Consider the following 24777-nt stretch of genomic DNA (forward strand, 5'->3'; position numbering starts at 1 on the left):
CACAGACAGCAGGAGGTTAAATACTGCAGCAGGAGGAGGAGTGATGTGTGGCAGCAGGCATGTAACGGGCCATGGTACCTAGCGTTGGTACCATGGCTGTAAATAAACACCAACAGCAGGAGGTTCCGGACAGCAGTCGTGAAGCCCACATTGTGTCCAATACACAACTGGTACAGCACAGTTTTCAACCCAGACACCTCAGAATATTTTGTTTACAAGAAAATATAGCTATTGTAGTGGCGTAATAGCTAGTGGCGCATGGCAGCAGCGCATAATTCTGTGGACCCTGGCGGTGGGAACACAGACAGCAGGTGGTTAAATGCAGCAGCAGCAGCAGGAGGAGGAGGAGTGACTTGTGGCAGCAGGCAATGTAACGGCCATGGTACCTAGCGTTGGTACCATGGCTGTAATAAAGACCAAGCAAAGAGCAGGAGGTTCCAGACAGCAGTCGTGAAGCCCACATTGTGTCCAATACAAAATTGGGACAGCACAGTTTTCAACCCAGATGACCTGGATAGGGCGTCAGCTTTGACATTCTTGTTCCCTGGCTTATATGTAATTACAAGTCGGAATGTACTCCAGGTTCTTATGGTCAGTATATACAGTGATGACATGTTCAGCCCCCTCCAGCTAGTGCCGCCACTCTTCGAAAGCCAACTTAATGGCCAACAACTCTCTGTTCCCGATATCATAATTATTTTCCGCCAGAGAGAACTTGCGAGAAAAGAAAGCGCAAGGATGTAAACGACCTTGGTACCCAGAGTGTTGAGACAACACTGCTCCTACTCCTATTTCGGATGCGTCCACCTCCACAATGAATGGACAACTGACATCCACATGACGAAAATAGGAGCGGAGCAGAACAGTTTTTTTAAGAAAGAAAAAGCATCTAGAGCCTCCTTAGACCAATTACAGGTGTCTGCCCCTTTCTTAGTGAGATCAGTGAGAGGTGACACAACAGAAGAAAATCCTTTAATACATTTTCTATAATAATTGGCGAAACCAAGAAATCTCTGGAGTGCCTTCAGTCCTACAGGCTGAGGCCATTCCAGTACTTTAGAGACCTTTTCTGGGTCCATGATCAGCCCAGAAGTGGAAATAATGTACCCAAGAAAGGGTACCTCAGTCACTTCAAAAATAAATTTCTCGAGTTTTGCGTGGAGACTATTCTGACGGACAATCAAAACTCAGATGTGGAGGTAGTTTATCTGCAGATTTAGGGCAAAAGACTTCAGCGAAATCTGCAAACTGAGGTGGCACACCCTCTACGTATATCTTGGTGGCACAGACTGCAACTCTCTCTAAACAGTGATGATGACAATAAGGAGACCAGCTTAACAATTGGCCTGAGCTCCAGTCAATCTGAGGAGAGTGCTTGCGTAACCAAGGCATACCGAGAATTACAGTAGAAGTGGCCATTTTCAAAACGTAAAATTGAATCTCCTCCTTGTGTAACACCCCCACTGTGCAGGGAAGAGCGGAAGTCTGTGAGAGGAGGTGCCTGTCCTGTAAAGGGGAGTCGTCCACTGCCGTGACAACAATCTGTCTATCCAAGGATAAGATAGGGATCCCCCATTTTTGAACAAACCCTGAATCAATAAAATTAGCGGCCAAGCCTGAGTCTATAAATGCTTTGGTAGCAAAGTTCTGCTTTCCCCAAGTTATAGAACATGGCAACAATAATCTCTTGTCAGATAGAGGTATAACTGGCTCGCCTAGGGTAGTACCTCTAGCTACACCTAGGCGGAGGAGGTTTCCGCCTTCTTAGGACAGTTTTGCACCAGATGCCCTTTCTCAGCGCAGTACAAGCACAGCCCCTCTTTCCTTCTCCTGGTCTTTTCTACCTCAGACAGTTTTGAGTGACCAATCTGCATCGGTTCGTCTTGAGGAACAGGAGAAGGGACAGAAACAGGAAAGGTTCTAGTAGAGACCCTGACTCTACTCTGTTTCTGGTAGCGAATTCGGCGATCAATTTTCACTGCCAAAGAGATCGCTTCATCCACTGTTTTGGGCTCAGGGTGACTCAACATGTCCGACACAGCATCAGAAAGCCCAGTCAGGAAACAATCCAAAAGCACAAATTGTCCCCATCTAGCTGAGACTGCCCACCTCCTAAACTCTGCGGCATAGGTCTCTACCGAGTTATGACCCTGCCGGAGAGTCTTTAACTTCCGTTCTGCGGTGACCGCGACATCAGGGTCATCGTAAATTATGGCCATAGATTTCAAAAATTCCTGTACCGAGGATAGTGCCTCATGGCCCCCTGGCAGACTGTAAGCCCAAGTCTGCGAGTCCCCTGATAGCAGGGTCTTAATGAAGGTCACCCTCTGGCTCTCAGAACCTGACGATATAGGTCGCATCTCAAAGTATGATAGACAGCGATTCCTAAAATTGCTGAAATCAGACTTGTGACCAGAAAATTTCTCTGGGAGAGGCATTCTAGGTTCAACCACTGGAGGGGATTTCCCTGGTAATGTCGGGGCCTGGAGTAAACGCACAGCTTCAGACAATTGATTAATTTGTCCTTGTTGCGTATTGACCGTGGTAGTCAAAGCGTTCACGGCTGCGGTTAAGGCCTCGACTTGTGTACACAGAGCATCCATAGACATCTTGGTCTACTGTTATGTAACAAGGTGTCAGCGAGAGCACAAATATCTGATTAAGTGGTGATCTGCAGTATCACCACTAATTCAGATATATATTGGCAAAAGTAATCAGTATCTTTCTGATAGAAGATCAGCGGAAGGCTCACTAACACAGTCAGTACTTTAATAAGAGTGTGATCACAGGTGATTAATGCACAGTATACAGGAGTACTCCTATGTGATAGCCCCCTGGCTGTAGGGACTATCACTAATAGAATGGTCGTACAGGCGAAGTCGGTAAGGATCGGTCAGCAGCAGTACAAAATCGTAAGGCTAATCATAGTCAATGAGGAAGCTGAGGTCGGCAATGGGTCGGACAGATAAGGTACAGAATCAGGAGGCACAAATCAGAGTCAAAGGTACAGGCAGGAAATCGGCAACAGATCAGATAGCTAAGTACAGAATCAGGAGGCAGAAATCGGAGTCAGAAATACGATCAGAGGGTCATACACAATATATCAACAATAATATTCAGTTATAATTATAGCTATCAAAGGTCTGAGCGCTAACACGAAGTATTCGCAACAGCAGACCCTGAGAAACTGACCTCTCTATGCTTAAATGCACAAGGCATGTTCAGCCAGCCCGCCCAGGGGGCTGGAACCAAGGTCAGTGTATGATTGGCTGTCTGGAGTCAGCTGATCGCAGGATCAGCTGACCCGTCTCCTCAGAAGATAAAGGTCCTGCCGCCAGGCACGCGCGCGTGTAGCCCTGAGCCTGTGCGCGACAGAGAGACCTGCGCGTGGCGTCCTGACAGTGTGTGCGGCGGGGATAGCGGCGGCGGTCATGCCGCTGGAGCCCGCCGCTCGTTACACCCGACACCTCAGAATTTTTTTTTTCTACAACAGTATATAGCTATTGTAGTGGCATAATAGCTAGTGGCGCATGACTCTGTGGACCTTGGCGGTGGGAACACAGACAGCAGAAGGTTAAATACAGCAGCAGCAGGAGGAGTGATGTGTGGCAGCAGGCAATGTAACAGGCCATGGTACCACAGCACCTAAAGAAAAACCAGGCCAAATTAGCAGGGGACTGAAGGTTGATGTCAAACAATAATTCCCAGGCACCTCATGTCCTCCCGTCGCCGACAACAGGGGCCTGGAACGTGCCTTCAATCCAGGCCTGGTTAATCTTCAGGAATGTGAGTCTGTCCACGGACTCTGGGGACAGACGAGAGCGCTTCTCGGTGACCACGCCACAGGCCGCACTGAAGCACCTCTCGGACAGCACACTGGAAGGGGGGCAAGATAGAACTTCCAGGGCGTACTGCGCCAGCTCACTCCAGATATGCAAGCGCTCTACCCAGTACTACAAGGGGTCCACAGGCTCCTCGCTGCCGGTGTCAAGCCCACTTAAGGACCCCATGTAGTCGGTCACCATCCGGGTCAGGCGCTGGCTGTGACTTTGTGAGGAGGATGCTGCTGCACGCACCTCCTCTCTCGGCTGCTCTACCGTCATGTAGAGTGCCTTTGTCAAGGACAGCAGGTCTCCTGGGCACCTGATGCTGCTGCTGACTGCAGGCACCGGCTGCTGTGCTGGCTGGACAGGGACAGAGGGGGTGGATGGCTGGGGGAAGGCTTCCTCCAATCACCGAACAAGGATCTCCTGCAACTCCCTTGTTCGCTGCTCACGGTCTCCAGCAGGCAGGATCTGAGCCACCTTCCCCCTCAGCCATGGGTCCAGGACCATGCTGATGCAGGTGTCCTCCCGAGCTTGCATCTGCTTAACCCTGGGGTCTGTGTGCAGGCACCGCAGCATGTGCGCTGCCATGGGGAACAGGGTGGTCCATCCAGCAGAGACATCAGGGTCAGTGGCCACAACGCTGTCCTCCTCCTCTGGCCCCCGAGCCTCTTCCTCCTCTCTCCACCCTCACACCACTGCAGCTGCGCTCCGCTGTTTCCCCTCCACAGCAACATCCAGCACCTCCAACTCCTCCTCATCCTCCTCCAACAACTCAAATTCCTGCCCAAAAGTGGACTGCTCAGGCGGCTGCTGTTCCAGCTGGTTCAGGGCCTCCTCTCCCAAATCCATCAAATCACACAGTACCCTGTCCAGCAGACAAACAACGGGCACCCACTGGCAGAGGGATGTTGGTTCCATCTCCAGCAGCGCTTGGCAATGGCGGGCCTTCACGCTGCTGTTGAGGCGGGGTCGCTTGGCAACGGGAGCTGCTGCTTCTCCCCGATCCCGCGTGGTGGCACCACATAGTGGACTACTGGTGCTGCTGCGCCCGAGGATGGACCTGCTGCTTCCTTGCTGGCGCATTCCACCAAGCTGACCCAGTGGGCCGTGAAGGACAAAACAGCTGCTCCATGAATCCATGGTGACGTGGATCACTCGCGGCGTGATCGAGTGAGCGGCCCACGTTCGCCATAGCAAAGCGGTGCAGTGTTGGGATCGCCGTGTGGGAAAAATAGTGGCGGCTTGGAATTTGCCACTCCAGGATCCCATACTGCAGGAGCATTCGCATGTCACTCCCCTCCTGCACAAAGGAGTATGGCAGGAGCTGGGAGCACATGGCCCGGCCAAGCAACCCGTTCAGCACCCAGATGCGCCTGTTGGTGGGAGGCGGAACCTTGGTCACACCGGGAAAGGACTCAATGAGCAGGGTCTGGCGGCGTTTGCCTGCACGGGAGGATGAGAAGGCGACTGTGGAGGGAGCAGATGAGGCCACTGAGGACTGGCTGCCCGGAGGGGGGGGGGGGGGAGAAGTGAGTTTCTGTTCTTCTGCTACTGATTCTAGATGAGCTGGAGGGTGGGATGCTGCTGCTGAAGTCTGTGCAGTGGCTGTCTGCCTCTGACCACTGCCTGCGCCACTGTCCTTCAGCTTCAGAAACTCACTGTAGTCCTGAAAATGTTTGGTCTCCAAGTGGGTCTGCAGGCACGAGGTACCCAACTTGTTGAGATCGCGACCTCTGCTCAGGCTGTTACTGCAACTGTGGCAAATGGCACGGGTCTTGTCGTCATAAAGTGAAGTACCGCCAGTGGGGAAGTACCCAGTGAAGTACCGCCAGACTGGGGATTTCAACTTGCCCTTCAAGCTTGAGTGCTGGGGAGGTTTTTTGCCTTTGGAGGGCTGTGTCTTTTTCCCTTTGCTTGGAGGAGCTTTGCTGCGGGTGGTGGTAGCGGCTGAAGCAGCAGGCTGTGGCTCCTGCCTTCTACGCCCTGTGCTGGCCGCCATGCTGCTGCCGCGTCTCTACGCCAGAGACACCTCCTCCTCAGATGACGAGCTGCCTTCACCCAACTGTGGTGGTGGCACATAGCGACGGTCCAGCACCTCATCATCATCATCCCCAAACATCTCCTCTGAGCCTGCCTCAACCAACTCCTCTGCCCCAACATCCCCTGCATCACGCCCCTCCACCTCCTCAGCTCCAACAACAAACTCTTCCACCTCAAACTCCTCCTCCTCCTCCTCCTCCTTGCATGCCCCCATCATCTCCTCCTCAAACTGCTCCACAATATCCCTCAAAACGCTCGTGGTCCCTGAGGTGAAGAGCCAGCTCAGTGAGGGCAGGCTGGTTGCTGGGGTCGACGTGACCTGAAGCGGTGGTGGAGGCCTGCTGCGGACCGGAGTGCTGGTGGTGGTGGCACTGGTCTTGCTGGCGCTGGAGGTCTGGCTGGAAACGGTGGCTTGCTGCTCCGCCATCATTTCCATGACATCCTGTGCCTGACTCTCCGCAATGGGCCGAGGGCGACGACCCGGGGCAAAGATGGGCGCAACACGCTGCTGTTGCGCCTCTCCTCCCTCCTCCGCAACTCTGCGGTCAGTAGCTGGCGGCGGACCAGTCACAGACCTGCTGGTGCTGCCAGTCGCTGCAGCAATAGCGCTGCCTCTCTTGGTGGTGCTTTGCCCTCTACCTCTGCCAGTCATTGTGCAAATATAGAAATACAATCAGAAAAACAAAAAAAATATATATATAAAGGGTGGGAAAGGATGTAAATTTTAATAAAGAGTCTGGGTTGATGGTGACAAAAAAAATATTTTTTTTTTGTTTTTTTTAATAGTAGTAGTAGTACACTACTAACAGTAGTGTAGTCTACAGTAGTCGATAACAAACTTGTGTGACAGACAGTGACAAATAAAAGTCTGTCACACATGGACGCAATCAATAGGGTCGGGCAGATGACAGTCACAGATCACAACAGATGTTGGCCTGGCCTAGTGGCCACTGGCCTGTGAAGTAACTATTACACAGTAGTAGAGTAGTAGTGAAGCCTGCGGCACTAAATAAACTCACAGACTACAGCAGTACAAATTAAGTACACAGTAGTATGTAGATATACTATTAGGCAACAACTAGCTATAATCCCTAGTAGTAGTGTAGTAGTCAATAACTAACTTGTGTGACACTGACAGACAGTGACAAATAAAAGTCTGTCACACACGGACGCAATCAATAGGGTCGGGCAGATGACAGTCACAGATCACAACAGATGCTGGCCTGGCCTAGTGGCCTGTGAAGTAACTATTACACAGTAGTAGACTAGCAGTGAAGCCTGCGGCACTAAATAAACTCACAGACTACAGAAATACAGATTAACCCTCCTGGCGGTTTATTAGAATCCGCCAGGGGGCAGCACAGCCGTTTTTGTTTAATTTTTTTTTTTTTTTTTATATCATGTAGCGAGACAAGGTCTCGCTACATGATAGCCGCTGCTCAGCGGCATCCCCCCAGCCCCAAAGAACGGGATCTCCTGGAGGGCTTCCCCCGTCGCCATGGCGATGGGCAAGATGACGTCACCGACGTCCTTGACGTCAAAGGGTACTCCGATCCACCCCTCAGCGCTGCCTGCCACTGATTGGCCAGGCAGCGCACGGGGTCTGGGGAGGGGGGCAGCTGCGGCGCGACGGATAGCGGCGGATCGGCGGCGATCGGATAGCAAAAAAAAAAATTATGCAAATCGGCCCAGCGGGGCCTGAGCCGTGCCTTCCGGCGGCATAGCCTGAGCTCAGCTCGGGCTTACCGCCAGGAAGGTTAAGTAAAGTAGTACGTAGGTGACAACTAACTATAATCCTTAGTAGTAGTGTAGTAGTCGATAACTAACTCGTGTGACACTGACAGACAGTGACAAATAAAAGTCTGTCACACACGGACGCAATCTATAGGGAGGGGCAGATGAGTCACAGATCACAACAGATGCTGGCCTGTACAGTCAGTAACTAACACAGTACTGAAACTAATAAACTCAGACTACAGCAGTACAAATTAACTAAACTAGCACTAGTACACAACTAACTATAATCCCTAACCTACCTAAGCTAGTAGGCTAAGGCTACCTAGGCTAGCAGGCCTAGCCTGCACACAGACCTAATGCTGGATACACACCATGCGTTTCCGCGTCGAATGCGTCCGTCGATACGCGTCGATTCGATTATTTCCGAGCATTTCCGAACGCATTTCGATGATTTTTAGGTCGATTGCCATGTAAGGTATGGCAAATCGACCTAACGATCCATCGAAGCTTGAATCGGACATGTCGGAAATAATCGAATCGATGCGTATCGACGGACGCATCGAACGCGGAAACGCATGGTGTGTATCCAGCATAACACTAGCCTAGCACAGTATACAGTAAACACTAGCTGACTGAAAACAATCAAATTACTAGCTATCTATAAATGAGTACAATATAAGTGTTCAGGAGGTGTAAATTAGCAAAAACGCTAGGTTTAGCACAAGAAAAGCACTTGCTAAGACACGCAGCAGCACTGGAGATGCTCTCAGTACCGCAGATTCACAAGCGAGGACTTGCTCCCTAAGATGGCCACCGCCTTATATAGAGGAGGGGAGGGCCAGGCTCCCTCCTCTGATTGGTTGCTAGTGTCTTGGCTGGGGGCCTTTTGATTGGCCCAATGACGTCATCCCCTGGATACCGAAGCCGAATTCGTGATCACGTGTGATCCGGCCGAATTCGAGAGTGACTATTCGGGTACATTCGAATTAGAATTCAGCAGCAGCATCACTCTTCGAATTCGAGTTCAGCAACCATGAAAATCTACCCGTGATCATGGGTAAATTTGAATTCGCGATCTCTGGAGAGCACCCCTGGTGTTGACCGCACTGTAGTGTATGCTTATCTCACTCCAGAAGATCCATGCAGGGACGTAACAATAGACCCTGCAAGGGATGCCTCCGCAGGGGGGCCCAGAAGCCAAAGGGGGCCCGTGGGGGTAAAAGTTTGAGAGACTGACAGCTTAGGGCATGGAGTGAAAAAACGTATTCTGCTCTCGCACCATTGTTATATTGACTTCATGTGTCCACCACACAGATACAGTAAGGACTCATACACACTTTGGAATTGTACACTGTCCCTGCTCCCTAGGGTTGGTAAAAAAACATCTGTCTCACACTGCAGCTAAGTTCTGATGACTCCATGTACAACCTTACAAACAAAGGAGTCACATTTTGAAAAATAGTTGTAGACTTTCCCTTTTCAGCAATCACTTCAAAAGGATTCCTAGATTCTTATCTCGCAGGGGCTAATGTCCTTATGGCCTCTAATTACTTTTACAACACAATGGAGTGGAGATTGATGTCTTATGCCGGGCATACACGGCACTTTTTCGATTGCTAATTTCCGACAGGTCCGATCACCGCGCGGATTAATTCCCCGCTCGATCCCTGGGCAGACAGCAGTGGGGAATCGAGCGGAAGATAAGGAAACATCTGCGGGGACGAGCAGGAATCGATACGGGCGGCTGCGGGGACGCGGCGGGAGTCGATCCGGCGGCTAATAGAGCCGCCGGATCGCTCCGTGTATGCCCAGCATTACTGTTGCTGCTTCATTGAGAGCTTGTTGTCTCAATGAAGTCCAAGATCCCTAACCGTAATAATCAGTGACATTCTGAATGTTTTGCCAAAGTTACAGTGAATGAATATTATATCTTATGTTCAGCATGTCATTGTTGTTCCTCCATATAGCATGTGCTCTCATGTAGTAAAATAATACAGCTGTGTGTGTATGTATGTACTGGGAGCAGAGCTGCAACGAGGGACTTGTCAGCTGCAAGGGGCTGGAGGAAGCCCCGTGTAAGTAGATCTGGGGGTAGCATAGATTGCCTGACGTTTCCATTAAAGAGACACTGAAGCGAAAAAAAAATATGATATAATGAATTGGTTGTGTACTATGAATAATTACTAGAAGATTAGCAGCAAAAAAAAAATATTCTCATATTTTTATTTTCAAGTATATAGTGTTTTTTCTAACATTGCATTATTCTATAATATGTGCAGATTACACAACACTCAGCATTCAAAATGAGTCTTTCAGAGCAGTCTGTGAAGTAATGACCTCTCCTCTGCCAGAGGAAAAGTAAACAGTACAATAACACTTGAGATAATGAAAGTCAGATAACAGCCCTCTCCAGGACTAACTTAGTCGAGAGCTTAATGGCTCGTTTGCATAGAGATAACAACTGGAGTTTCTCAACTCTTCCTGTACTGGAAACAATTAGACTGATGTATCTGATCTTAATGTTTTATTTCTTAGCTGTGCTACACATACAAATCATAATATCATAATTTTTTTTCGCTTCAGTGTCTCTTTAAGTATAGGTGTTTTTATCTGCATGGGGAAAACACATTGGTCCTCAGTTTTCCTGTGCAGAAAGCGAGGGGGGTGGGGGGCCCCATCCAAAGTTTCACGGGGGGGGGTGGAGCCAAAGTTTTGCAGGGGGGCCCAGTGATGTCTAGTTACGCCCCTGGATCCATGCTAGCATTTCTGATTATTTTGATGACCGTTTATTGATAACTGTACACAGGGCCGGCCTTAGGTTTCACAGCGCCCTGAGCGTAACCAGATTTTGGTGCCCCCCCCCCCCCCCACATTCATCCTCTTCGCGTGTGAGTGCACCACACACATACACTAATGGGGGGGGGGATGGCGGGGGGATCTGCTGCCTAAATACACTAAAAGGGGATCTGCGACTGCAAGACTAGTAGCCTAAGCCTATATACACTAAAGGGGGGATCTGCCTACATATACAAGACCAGATCCCCCCCCCCTTAGTGTATATGGGCTTAGGCTACTAGTCTTGCAGTCGCAGATCCCCTTATAGTGTATTTAAGCAGCAGATCCCCCCACCCCCCTTAGTGTAAGTGTCCAGCTACAGATCCCCCCCAGTATAGGTTAGCCAGATGAGTGCCCACAGTATAGGTAGCCAGTATACTTGTCCCAGCTATAGGTTAGATAGGTAGGTGCCCCCAGTACAGGTTAGATAGGTAGCTGCCCCCAGTGTATAGGTTAGATAGGTAGGTACCTGCAATATTGGTTAGATAGGTAGCTGCCCCAGTATAGATTAGATAGGTAACTGCCCCCAGTATAGATTAGATAGGTAGATGCCCCCAGTATAGATTAGATAGGTAGCTGCCCCCAGTATAGATTAGTTAGGTAGCTACCCCCAGTATAGGATAGATAGGTAGCTGCCCCCAGTATAGATTAGATAGGTAGGTGCCCCCAGTATAGGTTAGATAGGTAGGTGCCCCCAGTATAGGTTAGATAGGTAGCTGCCCCCAGTATAGGTTAGATAGGTAGCTGCCCCCAGTATAGATTAGATAGGTAGGTGCCCCAAGTATAGGTTAGATAGGTAGCTACCCCCAGTATAGGTTAGATAGGTAGGTGCCCCCAGTATCGGTTAGATAGGTAGCTGCCCCCAGTATAGGTTAGATCGGTAGCTGCCCCCAGTATAGGTTAGATAGGTAGCTGCCCCCAGTATAGGTTAGATAGGTAGGTGCCCCCAGTATTGGCTAGATAGGTAGGTGCCCCCAGTGTAGATTAGATAGGTAGCTGCCCCCCAGTATAGGTTAGATAGGTAGGTTCCCCCAGTATTGGCTAGACAGGTAGGTGCCTCCAGTATAGATTAGATAGGTAGCTACCCCCAGTATAGGTTAGATAGGTAGGTGCCCCCAGTACTGGCTAGATAGGTAGGTGCCCCCAGTATTGGCTAGATAGGTAGGTGCCCCCAGTATAGATTAGGTAGGTAGGTAGGTAGGTAGGTAACACCCCCCCCCCCCATAGGTAGGTAGGTAGGTTGCCCCCCCCCATAGAGGAGGGGGGAGCCGCGGGGAGGGCAGCCCGACCTCTCCCTCCCTTCCTCTCCGGGCACCCTCCGTGCTCCCCCCCTCCGATGCAGACTGCTAAGGGAACAACTCACCTTCCTGGTTCCGATCGCCGGCTCCTCTCACTTGCTGCTGGTCGCCTCTTCTACATAGCCGCTGATGCACAATAAACTTCCTGTTAAGCAGGAAGTTTATTGTGCATCAGCGGCTATGTAGAAGAGGCGACCAGCAGCAAGTGAGAGGAGCCGGCGATCGGAACCAGGAAGGTGAGTTGTTCCCTTAGCAGTCTGCATCGGATCGGAGGGGGGGAGCACGGAGGGTGCCCGGAGAGGAAGGGAGGGAAAGGTCGGGCTGCCCTCCCCACGGCTCCCCCCTCCATCACGGCGGCCACACGGGCATGTTTGCCCCATCACCCCCAACAGCGCACCAGGGGGCGGAGCGAGACGGACCCAGCCGGGGCCCTGCAGTTATTAAAACACATGCGGCCAGGTCAGGTGGCACGAGCGCCCCCTGGAAGCCGGCGCCCTGAGCGATCGCACCGGTCGCTCAGGTCAAAGGCCGGCCCTGACTGTACAGATATGCTTGTCTAGACACTACGCCAGAGGTCTTCAGCTTTTTACAGCCCAAGGACTTTCATGTTTGATTTCCTATTCCAGAAATGTTTCTGGTGCTTGGGGAGAGGTACCTGGGAAGGGAGCGTTGGGGATTCAGGCACAGTAATGGGAGTCTGTGGGTAAATCATTGGGGGGGAAGGGGGGGTTGTTTGGAGGCGTCTAGTTAAAAATGGCGCCGGCAAAAAAATGGCGCACCCTTCTGCCCGATATATGTTTAAAACGATATTTATCGTTTTAAAGGTTAAAATAGTGCAGACCTTTTGAACGAAATTTATCGTTTTAAAACTCGTTTTTTTTTCGCACCTGAACGATATTTATCGTTTTAACCCTTGCTTTGCTGCCGTTTGGAAAATATCTGCCCGCCGGCTTTAATGTGTAATAGCAAAGCCCCCTTAAAAGCTACAAATACCAAATTTGCAGGGAATGTTAAGAAGAAAATTGTGAACAAGAGGAAACATTTTTTTTTCAAAAAGACCTTATAGTTTTTGAGAAAATCGATTTTGAATATTCTTCTTCTGACCGTGGGAAAATTAAACGCCCGCCGACTTTAGCGGTTAATAGCAAAGCCCCTTTAAATGCCAGAAACACCAAATGTGTAGGGAATGTTAAGAAGAATAGTGGGAACACGAAGAAAAAAAATTGTTCAAAAAGACCTTATAGTTTTTGAGAAAATCGAGTTTAAATCTTCAAAGAGGAAATGTATCTATTTAAATCGCGTACTGACATTTCCATGGAAACTTTTCCCGCCGACTTTAGCAGTTAATAGCAAAGTCCCCTTAAATCCTAGCAACACCAAATTTGCAGGATATGTTAAAAAGATACTGGGAAACGATATTTAAAAAAAAAATGAAAAAATTTGATTTTTTTTTTTTTAAATTAAAATTTGTGGGTTATGTTCAGAGTGTGGGAAATGTTTTGAAAAAAATGACGTGGGGTCCCCCCTCCCGAGCCTCTGTAACCCCTTGTCTCCCATGCAGGCTGGGATAGCCAGAATGCGGAGCCCCGGCCGACTGGGGCTTCGCACCCTGAGCTATACCAGCCCGCATGGTCCATGGTATGGGGGGGCTTCGGGGGGGAGGGGTGGCCAAGCCTTCCCCTCCCCCCCGGAGCCCTTGTCCAATCCATGGACAAGGGGCTCTTCCCCACCTCCGGTGCCCCAGGAGGAGGTGGGGGCGACGACTCCCTGGGGGGGGGTTCATGGTGGCATCTGGGAGTCCGCTTTAAGAAGGGGACCCCCAGATGCCCACCCCCCTCCCAGGAGAAATGAGTATAGGGCTACTTTGTACCCCTTACCCATTTCCACAAAGGGTTAAATGAAATAAAAACACAACAACGAGAAAAGTCCTTTAATGTTCTAAATTAACCAGAAATACTTACCTGTACCTTTAAGAAAAAAATCCCACGTCAATTAGGTCCCACGACAGTATCCTCTGTCTTGCGACCTTCTGTTACATCTTGATTGAAGATCTCCGCCGCCCCGACGCCACACACGCCGCCTCCGCCGCACTGCTCTTAGCTATACTTAGTATAGCTAAGAGCAAAAAGCATCTTTAAATTTTAGCTCCAATGGTCCCCATTGGTTCCTTAACAGACCAATGGGGATCAGGAGGATCCCCATTGGTCGATAAGGAACCAATGGGGAGCCTTGGAGCCAAAATTTAAAGATGCTTTTTGTTCTCAGCTATACTTAGTATAGCTGAGAGTTGCGTCTATGCATCTATATAGACGCATTAGCGCTAGCTGCCGCTGCCCTCCCTGCCTCCCCCCACCTGTCACCCTCACCCATGCTGGAACCCATGGGTGCATTGGGTGTCAGCATGGGTGAGGGTGACAGGTGGGGAGAGGCAGGAAGGGCAGCGGCAGCTAGAGCTAATGCATCTATATAGACGCATAGACGCAACTCTCAGCTATACTTAGTATAGCTGAGAGCAGTGCGGCGGAGGCGGCGTGTGTGGCGTCGGGGCGGCGGAGATCTTCAATCAATATGTATCAGAAGATCGCAAGATGGAGGATACTGTCGTGGGACCTGATTGGCGTGGGATTTTTTTCATAAAGGTACAGGTAAGTATTTGTGGTTAATTTAGAACATTAAAGGACTTTTCTCGTGGTTGTGTTTTTATTTCATTTAACCCTTTGTGGAAATGGGTAAGGGGTACAAAGTAGCCCTATACTCATTTCTCCTGGGAGGGGGGTGGGCATCTGGGGATCCCCTTCTTAATGGGGACTCCCAGATGCCACCATGAACCCCCCCCCCAGGGAGTCGTCGCCCCCACCTCCTCCTGGGGCACCGGAGGTGGGGAAGAGCCCCTTGTCCATGGATTGGACAAGGGCTCCAGGGGGGAGGGGAAGGCTTGGCCGCCCCTCCCCCCCGAAGCCCCCCCATACCATGGACCATGCGGGCTGGTATAGCTCAGGGTGAGAAGCCCCAGTCGGCCGGGGCTCCGCATTCTGGCTATCCCAGCCTGCATGGGAGACAAGGGGTTACAGAGGCTCGGGAGGGGGGACCCCACGTGATTTTTTTCAAAACATTTCCCACACTCTGAACATAACCCACAAATTTTAATTTAAAAAAAAAAAATCAAATTTTTTCATTTTTTTTTTAAATATTGTTTCCCATTATCTTTTTAACATATCCTGCAAATTTGGTGTTGCTAGGATTTAAGGGGACTTTGCTATTAACTGCTAAAGTCGGCGGAAAAAGTTTCCATGGAAATGTCAGTATGCGATTTAAATAGATACATTTCCTCTTTGAAGAATTAAACTCGATTTTCTCAAAAACTATAAGGTCTTTTTGAACAATTTTTTTTCTTCGTGTTTCCACTATTCTTCTTAACATTCCCTACACATTTGGTGTTTCTGGCATTTAAAGGGGCTTTGCTATTAACCGCTAAAGTCAGCGGGCGTTTAATTTTCCCACGGTCAGAAGAAGAATATTCAAAATCGATTTTCTCAAAAACTATAAGGTCTTTTTGAAAAAAAAAAATTTCCTCTTGTTCACAATTTTCTTCTTAACATTCCCTGCAAATTTGGTGTTTGTAGCTTTTAAGGGGGCTTTGCTATTAACCTGCCTGGCGTTCTATTAAGATCGCCAGGGAGGCTGCGGGAGGGTTTTTTTTAAATAAAAAAAAAACTATTTCATGCAGCCAACTGAAAGTTGGCTGCATGAAAGCCCACTAGAGGGCGCTCCGGAGGCGTTCTTCCGATCGCCTCCGGCGCCCAGAATAAACAAGGAAGGCCGCAATGAGCAGCCTTCCTTGTTTTGCTTACATCGTCGCCATAGCGACGAGCGGAGTGACGTCATCGACGTCAGCCGACGTCCTGACGTCAGCCGCCTCCGATCCAGCCCTTAGCGCTGGCCGGAACTTTTTGTTCCGGCTACGCTGGGCTCAGGCGGCTGGGGGGACCCTCTTTCGCCGCTGCTCGCGGCGGATCGCCGCAGAGCGGCGGCGATCAGGCAGCACACGCAGCTGGCAAAGTGCCGGCTGCGTGTGCTGCTTTTTATTTGAGCCAAATCGGCCCAGCAGGGCCTGAGTGGCAGGCTCCGGCAGTACTGGACGAGCTGAGCTCGTCCAGACCGCCCAGCAGGTTAAACATTAAAGCCGGCGGGCAGATATTTTCCAAACGGCAGCAAATATAAATATAAACGATAAATATCGTTTTTAAAGCCAGCGCCATTTTTTAGCTGTCAAAAACGAAAAATAACTAGCGATAGTGGTTCTCTATGGGGCGCCGTTTTTTAACTACGATAACTGGCGCCATTTTTAACGGACCCGGTTTGGAGAAAGAGAGAGAGAGAGACCTGAGGGGAAGGGAGTTTGCTTTGTTAACAATTGGCTCCTCCCTAACCATGCACAAACCCTTACATTTCAAAAGGTTGGAGAGAGATTTTACTCTGAGTATACAGCTTCTGGAACAGTGCTGGGAAGTGTAAACAACAAAAGTGTTGTTGACAATAGCTGAAGCTCTTTCTCATAAATCTCAGAATAAGAACTTCTTGTCTAGCTGATTGCAGTGGGTTCTTTTACAAACATTATTGTGTTTAGCTGTTCTTGTATTTACAGGTTCTTCAGATTAAGTCTAAATTTCCATGGTTTTTGTATATACTGTAATTCCTGATTTGTTGAAACTTGTTGCGTTTGGTTTTACCTGATAAAACTGCACTGCTGGTGTTTGTAACAGCTGAAAGCTTGTATCACATTTCATGATGTAAGGTTAAAATCCTTTCAGTCTTAGCTTTCATCTGGCGGCAGTAGGACTTTAAGGTATCATGATCATCCTGCTTCTTTTCCCAAACAGAAGCAATTTCCTGCAGCTTTGTTTCTTTCAGTATATAGTTTAGATGCATCTTACAGCATGCAAATCCTGTGAGACTTTGTGCTACACTTGTATGCGTTTACTATAAGTCTGGTTCATAATGACATGTTTACATGCAAACTGTAGATTTTCCTCTGTCATGCACACTGACAGTTGCCGTGTTCTGTGCTCTGTGGCTGTGAATGTACAGAACATTCCAGGATGAGCTGTGTGGTGGAGTAATGGTAATCTTATCTATTTTGACTGGGTGCACTGTGCATTTACTAGCTAATGACTTTAATGTCCAAATTGGAAAGTGCCATAATTGGTAGCTATCCTTTCAAAGAGAGCCTTGTAATGGATGTAGACAGCACTGTCATTAAAGAAGCACTCCGGGTTGCTAGAAAATCTGTTCGTATTCCTGATTCTCGTCTCTGATTTAGGTTTACTCTCAAACTGTAAAAAAATAAACACATTTTGCATAGATATTATTTAATCACTTGAATGGGCATCGCTTAGCCGATGCATGACTAGGCCGGCGGAAAACGACCCACAATCACTCATGTGTATCGGCCCTAAGGATAGAATCGCAGTAACTTGCTTCTGGGACATCCATGGATTAAAAAAGTGGCTGGAAAAAAATAGATGACAGAGAACCAAAATTACGAGAGTGAAATAGTAGATAAGCAGAATAGATGATGGAGGAGCAAAATTACTAGAATAGCCATCGGTCAGCCTGCCATATAGATATTTTTTTTTCCTCAAGGCTCTTCCACCGTTGTTTTTTTGTGCAGCTATTTGGCCCGTTTTTGGTGTAAAAATCAGTCAGGAACCTTTTCTAAAGCCATGTGCAGGCTTCTAATACTAGAACAGCTGCCTTTGATATCTGGTTGGTCTGTTTTCAAGCCGCATGAACTTGCCCAAAATTGGCATAGGATTTAAAACCTCTTAGAATTGTTAGCATCTGATTCACACCCCCCCCCCCCTCGCAAATGTGACTGTATAGTTGAACAAGGACCACATCAAGATGTCCACCAGGTTCACCGAGGATCACAGAAGCCTATCATGCGTGAGACGTCCATGCTGCTGTGTAATCTGACTGTACTGCTCTGTGTAATCCTCTGTTGATCGCCACCAGAGCTGTATAAAATCCGATTTTCTTGTGGTGTTGTAGCCAAACAGAGATTTTTAGTTTTTGATTTTTACTTCTTTCAGTGGTAAATCTTTCTTTTCACCAGATCAGCCTAACTACGGTTCGTATGGTGGTCCTCCTCCCGTACAGAACCAGCCAATGGGGCACGGTAGACAGGCACAGTGGATGCCGACGCCTCCAACAATCCCAAATTGTCCACCAGGCTTAGAATATTTGTCCCAGGTTAGTGGTCACTATATGCACAAGAAGTCTTCTGTTAAGCTCCTTTTTATGTTTTGCTTTATATATTTTATTTTTATCTGTATTTGTAAGACCTTAATTTGTATTTTCATATTCTGTTACAGATAGATCATATACTTATCCATCAACAAGTAGAACTTTTGGAAGGTATGTACTTTGGTTTGTTTGTCATTTTTACAGTTACTATATTGTGTACTTATTTGGAAAATGCTTTTTATGGGACTCTGATCAAGAATGCTGAATATTTCCATTTAGTGCTTTTAGTACAGTTTTAACCTCCCTGGCGGTAAGCCCGTGCTGAGCACGGGCTATGCCGCCGGGAGGCACCGCTCAGGCCTCGCTGGGCCGATTTGCATAATTTTTTTTTTGCTGCACGCAGCTAGCACTTTGCTAGCTGCGTGCAGTGCCCGATCGCCGCCGCTACCCACCGATCCGCCGCTATATGCGTCGCCGCAGCCGCCCCCCCCCAGACCCTGTGCGCTGCCTGGCCAATCAGTGCCAGGCAGCGCCGTGGGGTGGATCGTCCCCTTTGACGTCACGACGACTTTGAACGGGATCTCTTGATCTCCGATCGCCGGCGGCGATCGGAGGGGCTGGGGGGATGCCACTGAGCAGCGACTATCATGTAGCGAGACCTCGTCTCGCTACATGAAAAAAAAACAAAACAAAAAAAAAAACGTATTTGCTGCCCCCTGGCGGATTTTGACAAACCGCCAGGAGGGTTAAGATACTGGCATGTTTCCTTCAGTATGTAGAGTCAAAACTATTGCTCTGTGCATATACTAATTGTCATTTCCCTGCAGTATTTGTTGCAATGCCTCTAAAATATTCCCCAATTGCCCTTTTTATATACAATATATTCTCACATCACATCCCTGTTTTCAAAGAGGAAATGCAGACATTATAACATTAATAAAATTGCTATTGTTTACAGTATTCATTTATAGATTTAGTCAGTGTTTGCCCTTTGTAAAATTGTTCCTCATCCTGATTTACGTTCTGAAATTTATCACTGGTCTTAAAGAGAACCCGAGGTGTGTTTGAAGAATGTTATCTGCATACAGAGGCTGGATCTGCCTATACAACCCAGCCTCTGTTGCTGTCCCAAACCCCCCTAAGGTCCCCCTGCACTCTGCAATCAGACATAAATCACAGCTGCGCTGTGCTGACTGTGTTTACATCTGTAGTGTCAGTCTCAGCTGCTCCCCCGCCTCCTGCAGAGCTCCGGTCCCTGCCCCTGTCCCTTCCCTCCAATCAGCAGGGAGGGAAGGGATGCAGGCGGGGACCAGAGTTCTGCAGGAGGTGGAGAGAGCAGCAGACTGACACTATAGAGATAAACACAGCCTGCTCTGACAAGCTGTGTGTCAGCAGCACGGCTGTGATTTATGAGGGATTGCAGAGTGCAGGGGGACCTTAGGGGGGTTTGGGATAGCAACAGAGGCTGGGCTGTATAGGCAGATCCAGCCTCTGTATGCAGATAACATTCTTCAAACACACCTCGGGTTCTCTTTAAGTTCTGCCAGGTGATCTGTGCGGAAGGCTCATTATTGAGAGTTCTATGCACAGAGAGAGAGATATTACTTGCTTGACAGTTGGAAAAAGCCATTATTTTCCACAATGCAATGAGGTTCAGACATCACTGTCAGGACCTTGGTTATGACATCACACTGTGGGAGGGGTTTCACCACAATATCAGCCATAAAGACCCCCAGATGTATTTGAGAAAAAGGTAAAGATTTCTCTTGGGAAAGGGAGTATCAGTTAATCATTGGAATGAAGTTCAGTCCTTGGTTAAAGTTCTTCTTCTTTAAAGGAAGAAAATAACTGAAATCGCTTGTACCCCCTGCTAGGTACAAGAGTATTAGCGTAACATTTTTCCCTTTCACAACTTACTTTAGGTGTCCTTTTAAAAGTGCATGCACACGTCCAACATGCATACAACCACACGACCAACATGACAAACCACACAACCTGACAAACCGCATGACCTGTATGTCCACATGCCTAGCTGACTAAAGAGCCAACTCAATTAACATACTGCGCATGCAAGAGGAATGACAGACATTCAAAACAAGTACAAGACTTTCAAGTACAAGACTTTCAAGCGGGAGCAGGAAAAAAGGACGCCAGCTGAGGGTGGACAAAAAGGGCGCCGCCATAGACTTTAATGCAATTATCGGTAATACAGCAAAAAAAGCATGAAAAAAAGGGCGCCGCGAAAAATTGTTAATAACATTATAACGTCATAGTTTTTGAGGTAGTTATCATTTTAGAAGTTTAAAGCGGTATAGTTTTTGTCATTATTTCGTTAATAAGTACAGAGTTTATGTTTTCAAAGTTATTATGGTTAATATATCTAAAAGGGTGTTTCTGCAGAGGGAGTGGTTAGTGTTAGGGAACACCAAGGGGAGTGGTTAGGGTTAGGTGCCACTAGGGGAGTGGTTAGTTTTAGGCACCACCAGGGGAGGGTTCTGTGTGAGGGTAGGGTTGGGTTAAGCGGTATTGCCGAAAAACGTTACGATATTTAACTTTAATATTTATTCGTTATTAATTCTCTTTTTTTTTTGGGAACAGTAATTATCGTTAATAAAGCTTGACAATGATGATTCTCGGTAGCAAATTTCATTAATATCTGGCGCCAAATTCGTTAATAACCCGGGCACTTTTTTCACGGCGCCCTTTTTTCATGCACGCCTTTCAAACAACTTGTACACATGCACCAACTGCATGATATCAGACCAACATAGATCGTCTGTTATCAGTTGCTCATCAAGTTGTTTGCGTGCATACACATTCCTGATTATCGTCCAACAGACTAAAGTCAGATGATGATTAGGCTGCAGGTTGGTCTGTGTGTACTTAGCTTAAAGCCTCATGCACATCAGGGTTGGGAAAACATTATTCCGGTGTGGAATGCCTTCCTCTCATCCCTCCTTGCAGAGTTGTGAGCGGTGTGTAATGATGGGTTTAACTCACCCAGTTGCACCTTCCAGCGGTGATCTCCATGGCCACAGTAGCGTCATGTGACACGCAGGCACATACTGATGGCAGGTCACTTGACGCACAATGGAGATAGGGCCTGTGATTGGGTGAGTTATTGTTACGGACTGCATGCAACTCTGCAGAGGAGAGGCGTCCGGCCCTCTATCGGCAAGCAGGATTAAAAACACTGACTGGCCCGATACAGCCCTTGGGCTGTACTTTGCTCTGCCTGCACTAGATGGTTCTCACCTGACTGGGGCCATCACTGCCAGGAATCTACTATTTACAGTGACCCTGAGCTTCCATGCATTTCCAAGAGGTGGAGCGTTCTGTATCAAGTCCTGATCTCTGTGGGCTCATGGTCATGTGTAAAGGGAGTGCTTATCTTAACAAATTTTTATTGACCTTATCTTCACTATAAAACTTTCACATGTAGGTAATGTACAGCCTCGGTTACATGATGTAACGATCGGTGTCAGCAAGAACAGATTTTCTGATTATTGGTGATCTGCAGTATCACCAATAATACAGATGTTATACCTGATTATGTGGTGATCTGCAGAATCACCAATAATGTAAGTATAGCAAGACACAGGACACCCAGGTGTGATAGTGTTAGGTGCAACAGTAAATATAGATAGAGATGCCCACTATCCCAGAGGAGCTGGTAGAGGGAGGTATCTCTATCGAACTCTGGAAACAGTACTCCAGCAGGCTGGAGACACGGATGAGTAGTGATCGGTTCACCCGAGGAGCGGATGAGGCACAGTAGGACAATGTATACTTATCACTCGTGGAGCGGGTGATTCAGACTGTACTGCAGCAGATGATCACCTGAGGGGCAGGAGATCAAGACTATACTGCAGCTCCTGATCACCTGAGGAGCAGGCGATGAGGACAGTAACGTAGTGACTAGTCACCTGAGGAGCAGGTGATCAAGACTGTACTGCAGCTATCAACCTGAGGAGCAGGTGATTCAGACTGTACTACAGCTATCAACCTGAGGAGCAGGTGATCAAGACTGTACTGCAGCTATCAACCTGAGGAGCAGGTGATTCAGACTGTACTGCAGCTATCAACCTGAGGAGCAGGTGATTAAGACTGTACTGCAGCTATCAACCTGAGGAGCAGGTGATTACTAAACTGAGAATCCCTCACCAGAACTAAGCTCACTGGTGAGGGCAGAAGAGACAGACAAACAGGATCGGCACCACACGGAAAGATACGGTACAAAGACAGAAGACTGAATCAGAGTGAAGTTTAAGGCCCATACACACGTCGGATTTTTCTGAACGACGGGTCGTTTGAACGTCCCATCGTTCAGTCATTCGCACGCGGAATCAGACGTGTGTACGGACTATCGTTCGCGTGATAAGACTGGTTTCCAGCGATCCGCCGCAGTCTTATCACCCGAACGATAGTCTGTACACACGTCGGATTTGACGTGCGAACGGCTGAACGACGGAACGTTCAAACGACCCATCGTTCGCAAAAATCCGACGTGTGTATGGGCCTATAAGCTGAGTCGGCAACTAGATCAGATAGGCATAGGCACAGAATCAGAAGACAGAAGAGTAGTCAAGGCTAGCAGAGGGTCATAACAAATAATACAATTTGATTAGTACTTTAAGCTATCAACAGAATCTGGCAAAGTGTGGATAGCCAGCTCCTGCTGGTTCTAGCACACTTTCGGATCTGACTAAGGGTCTGAGTGCTAACACGTAGCATATGCAACAGCAGACAAAGAGCAACTGACAGGCAGGTCCTATATATACTCAGAGCGCTCCACAGCGCCGCCCCAGTCACTCAGCCAATCCGGAGCACTACTGGAGTCAGCTGACCAGCTGATCAGCTGACTCCCCTTCTAGCTGCATAAAGGTCCTGTTGCCTGGCGCGCGCGAGTACCCCTCAGTCTATGTGCGACTGAGGGACCAGGAAAAACTCCAACATGTAACCGCGCGGCGGTGGCCACCAGCTGAGACGCGGATATGGCCGCCATGCCGCTCACCGCCGCGGCGGCCTCTCCGCTATCCATTACACATGGGAAGCTGGACTTACACGATTGTCAGGCAGCTCAGCCTGCCAGCCACCAAGCGCCTTTCGGCTGCAATTTTACACGGTGTGGTTACTTGCACAAATAATCCCCTATAAAGGCTTTGGGCTGCTTTATTCTGGTGAAATGTACTGTTTCTTGGCAACAGAATATGAAGCATTGAAAGCTGAAAGCAGTTTATTCATTCTAGTTTTGCAAATGATAGTTGGCTTTTTTTAGTTTGAACTTTTCTGCCTAACTCAAATTTTAAGGCAGGATTGCCATCAGATTTTCTCTATGCCCAATTGGATTAGCTTCTAGGGAATTTTCTGGCAACCATACCCCACTTTACTGTGTAGTTTTATTTATATATATATATATATAGAGAGAGAGAGAGAGAGAGAGAGAGAGAGAGAGAGAGAGAGAGATAGTTAGATAGATATAAATATATATATTTATATATATATATATATATATATATATTTTTTTTAGCTCTGACTGGCTATGAAAGTAACAATCAATATGAAATCAAGAACAGCATGGGCCAGAGGATGTATTGTGCTGCTGAACAAAATGATTGCTGCACTCGCAACTTGTGTGGTCCTGCCCGGTCTTTTGTCATTACAATTGTTGATAACATGGGGCGTGAAGTAAACAGGCTTTCCCGACCATACAGATGCTCTTCTTGCTGGTTTCCCTGCTGTCTGCAAAAGGTAAGATCTCTCCAGTCTGGATTTTATTAGACCATTGGTAGTCAGTTGATCCACACAATAGCTGTAACCCTACACCTTACAGGCAGTAGGTGAATTTATTTTATTTTATTTTTTTTCTAGAAGGGAAGTTAAAGGGAAGTTATATCTTGTCTGTATTAGGTTTTAATATTAACAATTAATTGAGAGGTGTATCTAAGCATATTATGGATGTATGTTCTTGTGTGCACAAACTCTAATCCAATAATAAATGCTTAAAGAGGATTATCGCTGAGGATTTTAGCATGTGCCACTTTTAAATGTCCACCCTCTAGGAAACTGATCCTTGTTTCAAAGGGGCAACATTATTTTTTTTTTTCGCTGCAGTATAAGTTCTCTTTAACATCTTGGGGTTAATATTGTTGAATCTGTTTGGATGTTGGGTTGAGCATTATATTCAGGTACCCAAAGCTGTGAACTTATGTCCAGTTTTGCTCCTATAAAAAAAAGGTTTTGGATTTCATACAGATTTAAATTTGTATTTGTTGTGCCTTTTGCCATTTTAATTGTGTTTCTGAAGCAAAATGTGTTCCCTTTCAATGTTTCTTCATGTAGATGCAAGTGGAAGCTCCTCCTGGGACAGTAATTGGCCACATAAAACAGAACTGGAACCCATGTTTCCCGAGGTTTACCATCATGAATGAAATGGAGGAAGAAGTCCTGAAACTATATGGTCCCTGCATACCACTTCGCTGCTTTTTTGATACCTATTTTGAGGTTGAGTCTGTTTTAGGTTTAATCAACAGCTTGCCCAGCTAATGTTATTACATTGAATTAGTGTCTAAAGCCGCACTTTATTGGCAAATCGGCGATCGAGAAATTTTCTTGATGGGCAAATCTCCACTAACTGATGAAAGCATAAAATTGCGGCAATACAGGATCTCTAGCTGATAATTAACCATGTGCTAGGTAAATGACTTGAAGCTGCTGGTTTTGATGGTTTTGGCTTCCTTTCTTTCCTGGGACACTAGAAATGAGCACTTTAGTAGAATGTTTCTCAGCCCTCA

The 24777-nt window shown here is 47.7% G+C and overlaps 1 protein-coding gene across 3 annotated transcripts in view; it reads left to right on the forward strand.

Annotated features, from left to right (window-relative positions):
• The window catches only part of LOC137570549 (phospholipid scramblase 2-like), a 154966-nt gene that overhangs the window by 102503 nt on the left and 27686 nt on the right, over positions 1-24777 (forward strand). For all 3 annotated transcript variants that reach the window (XM_068279245.1, XM_068279246.1, XM_068279244.1), the window contains 4 exons: positions 17853-17989; positions 18112-18154; positions 23514-23734; positions 24326-24487. In XM_068279245.1, the coding sequence (XP_068135346.1) occupies positions 17853-17989; positions 18112-18154; positions 23514-23734; positions 24326-24487 (563 nt within the window). The remainder of the gene's footprint in view (positions 1-17852; positions 17990-18111; positions 18155-23513; positions 23735-24325; positions 24488-24777) is intronic.

Source organism: Hyperolius riggenbachi, chromosome 4, assembly GCF_040937935.1.
Source record: "Hyperolius riggenbachi isolate aHypRig1 chromosome 4, aHypRig1.pri, whole genome shotgun sequence".
NCBI lineage: Eukaryota > Metazoa > Chordata > Amphibia > Anura > Hyperoliidae > Hyperolius > Hyperolius riggenbachi.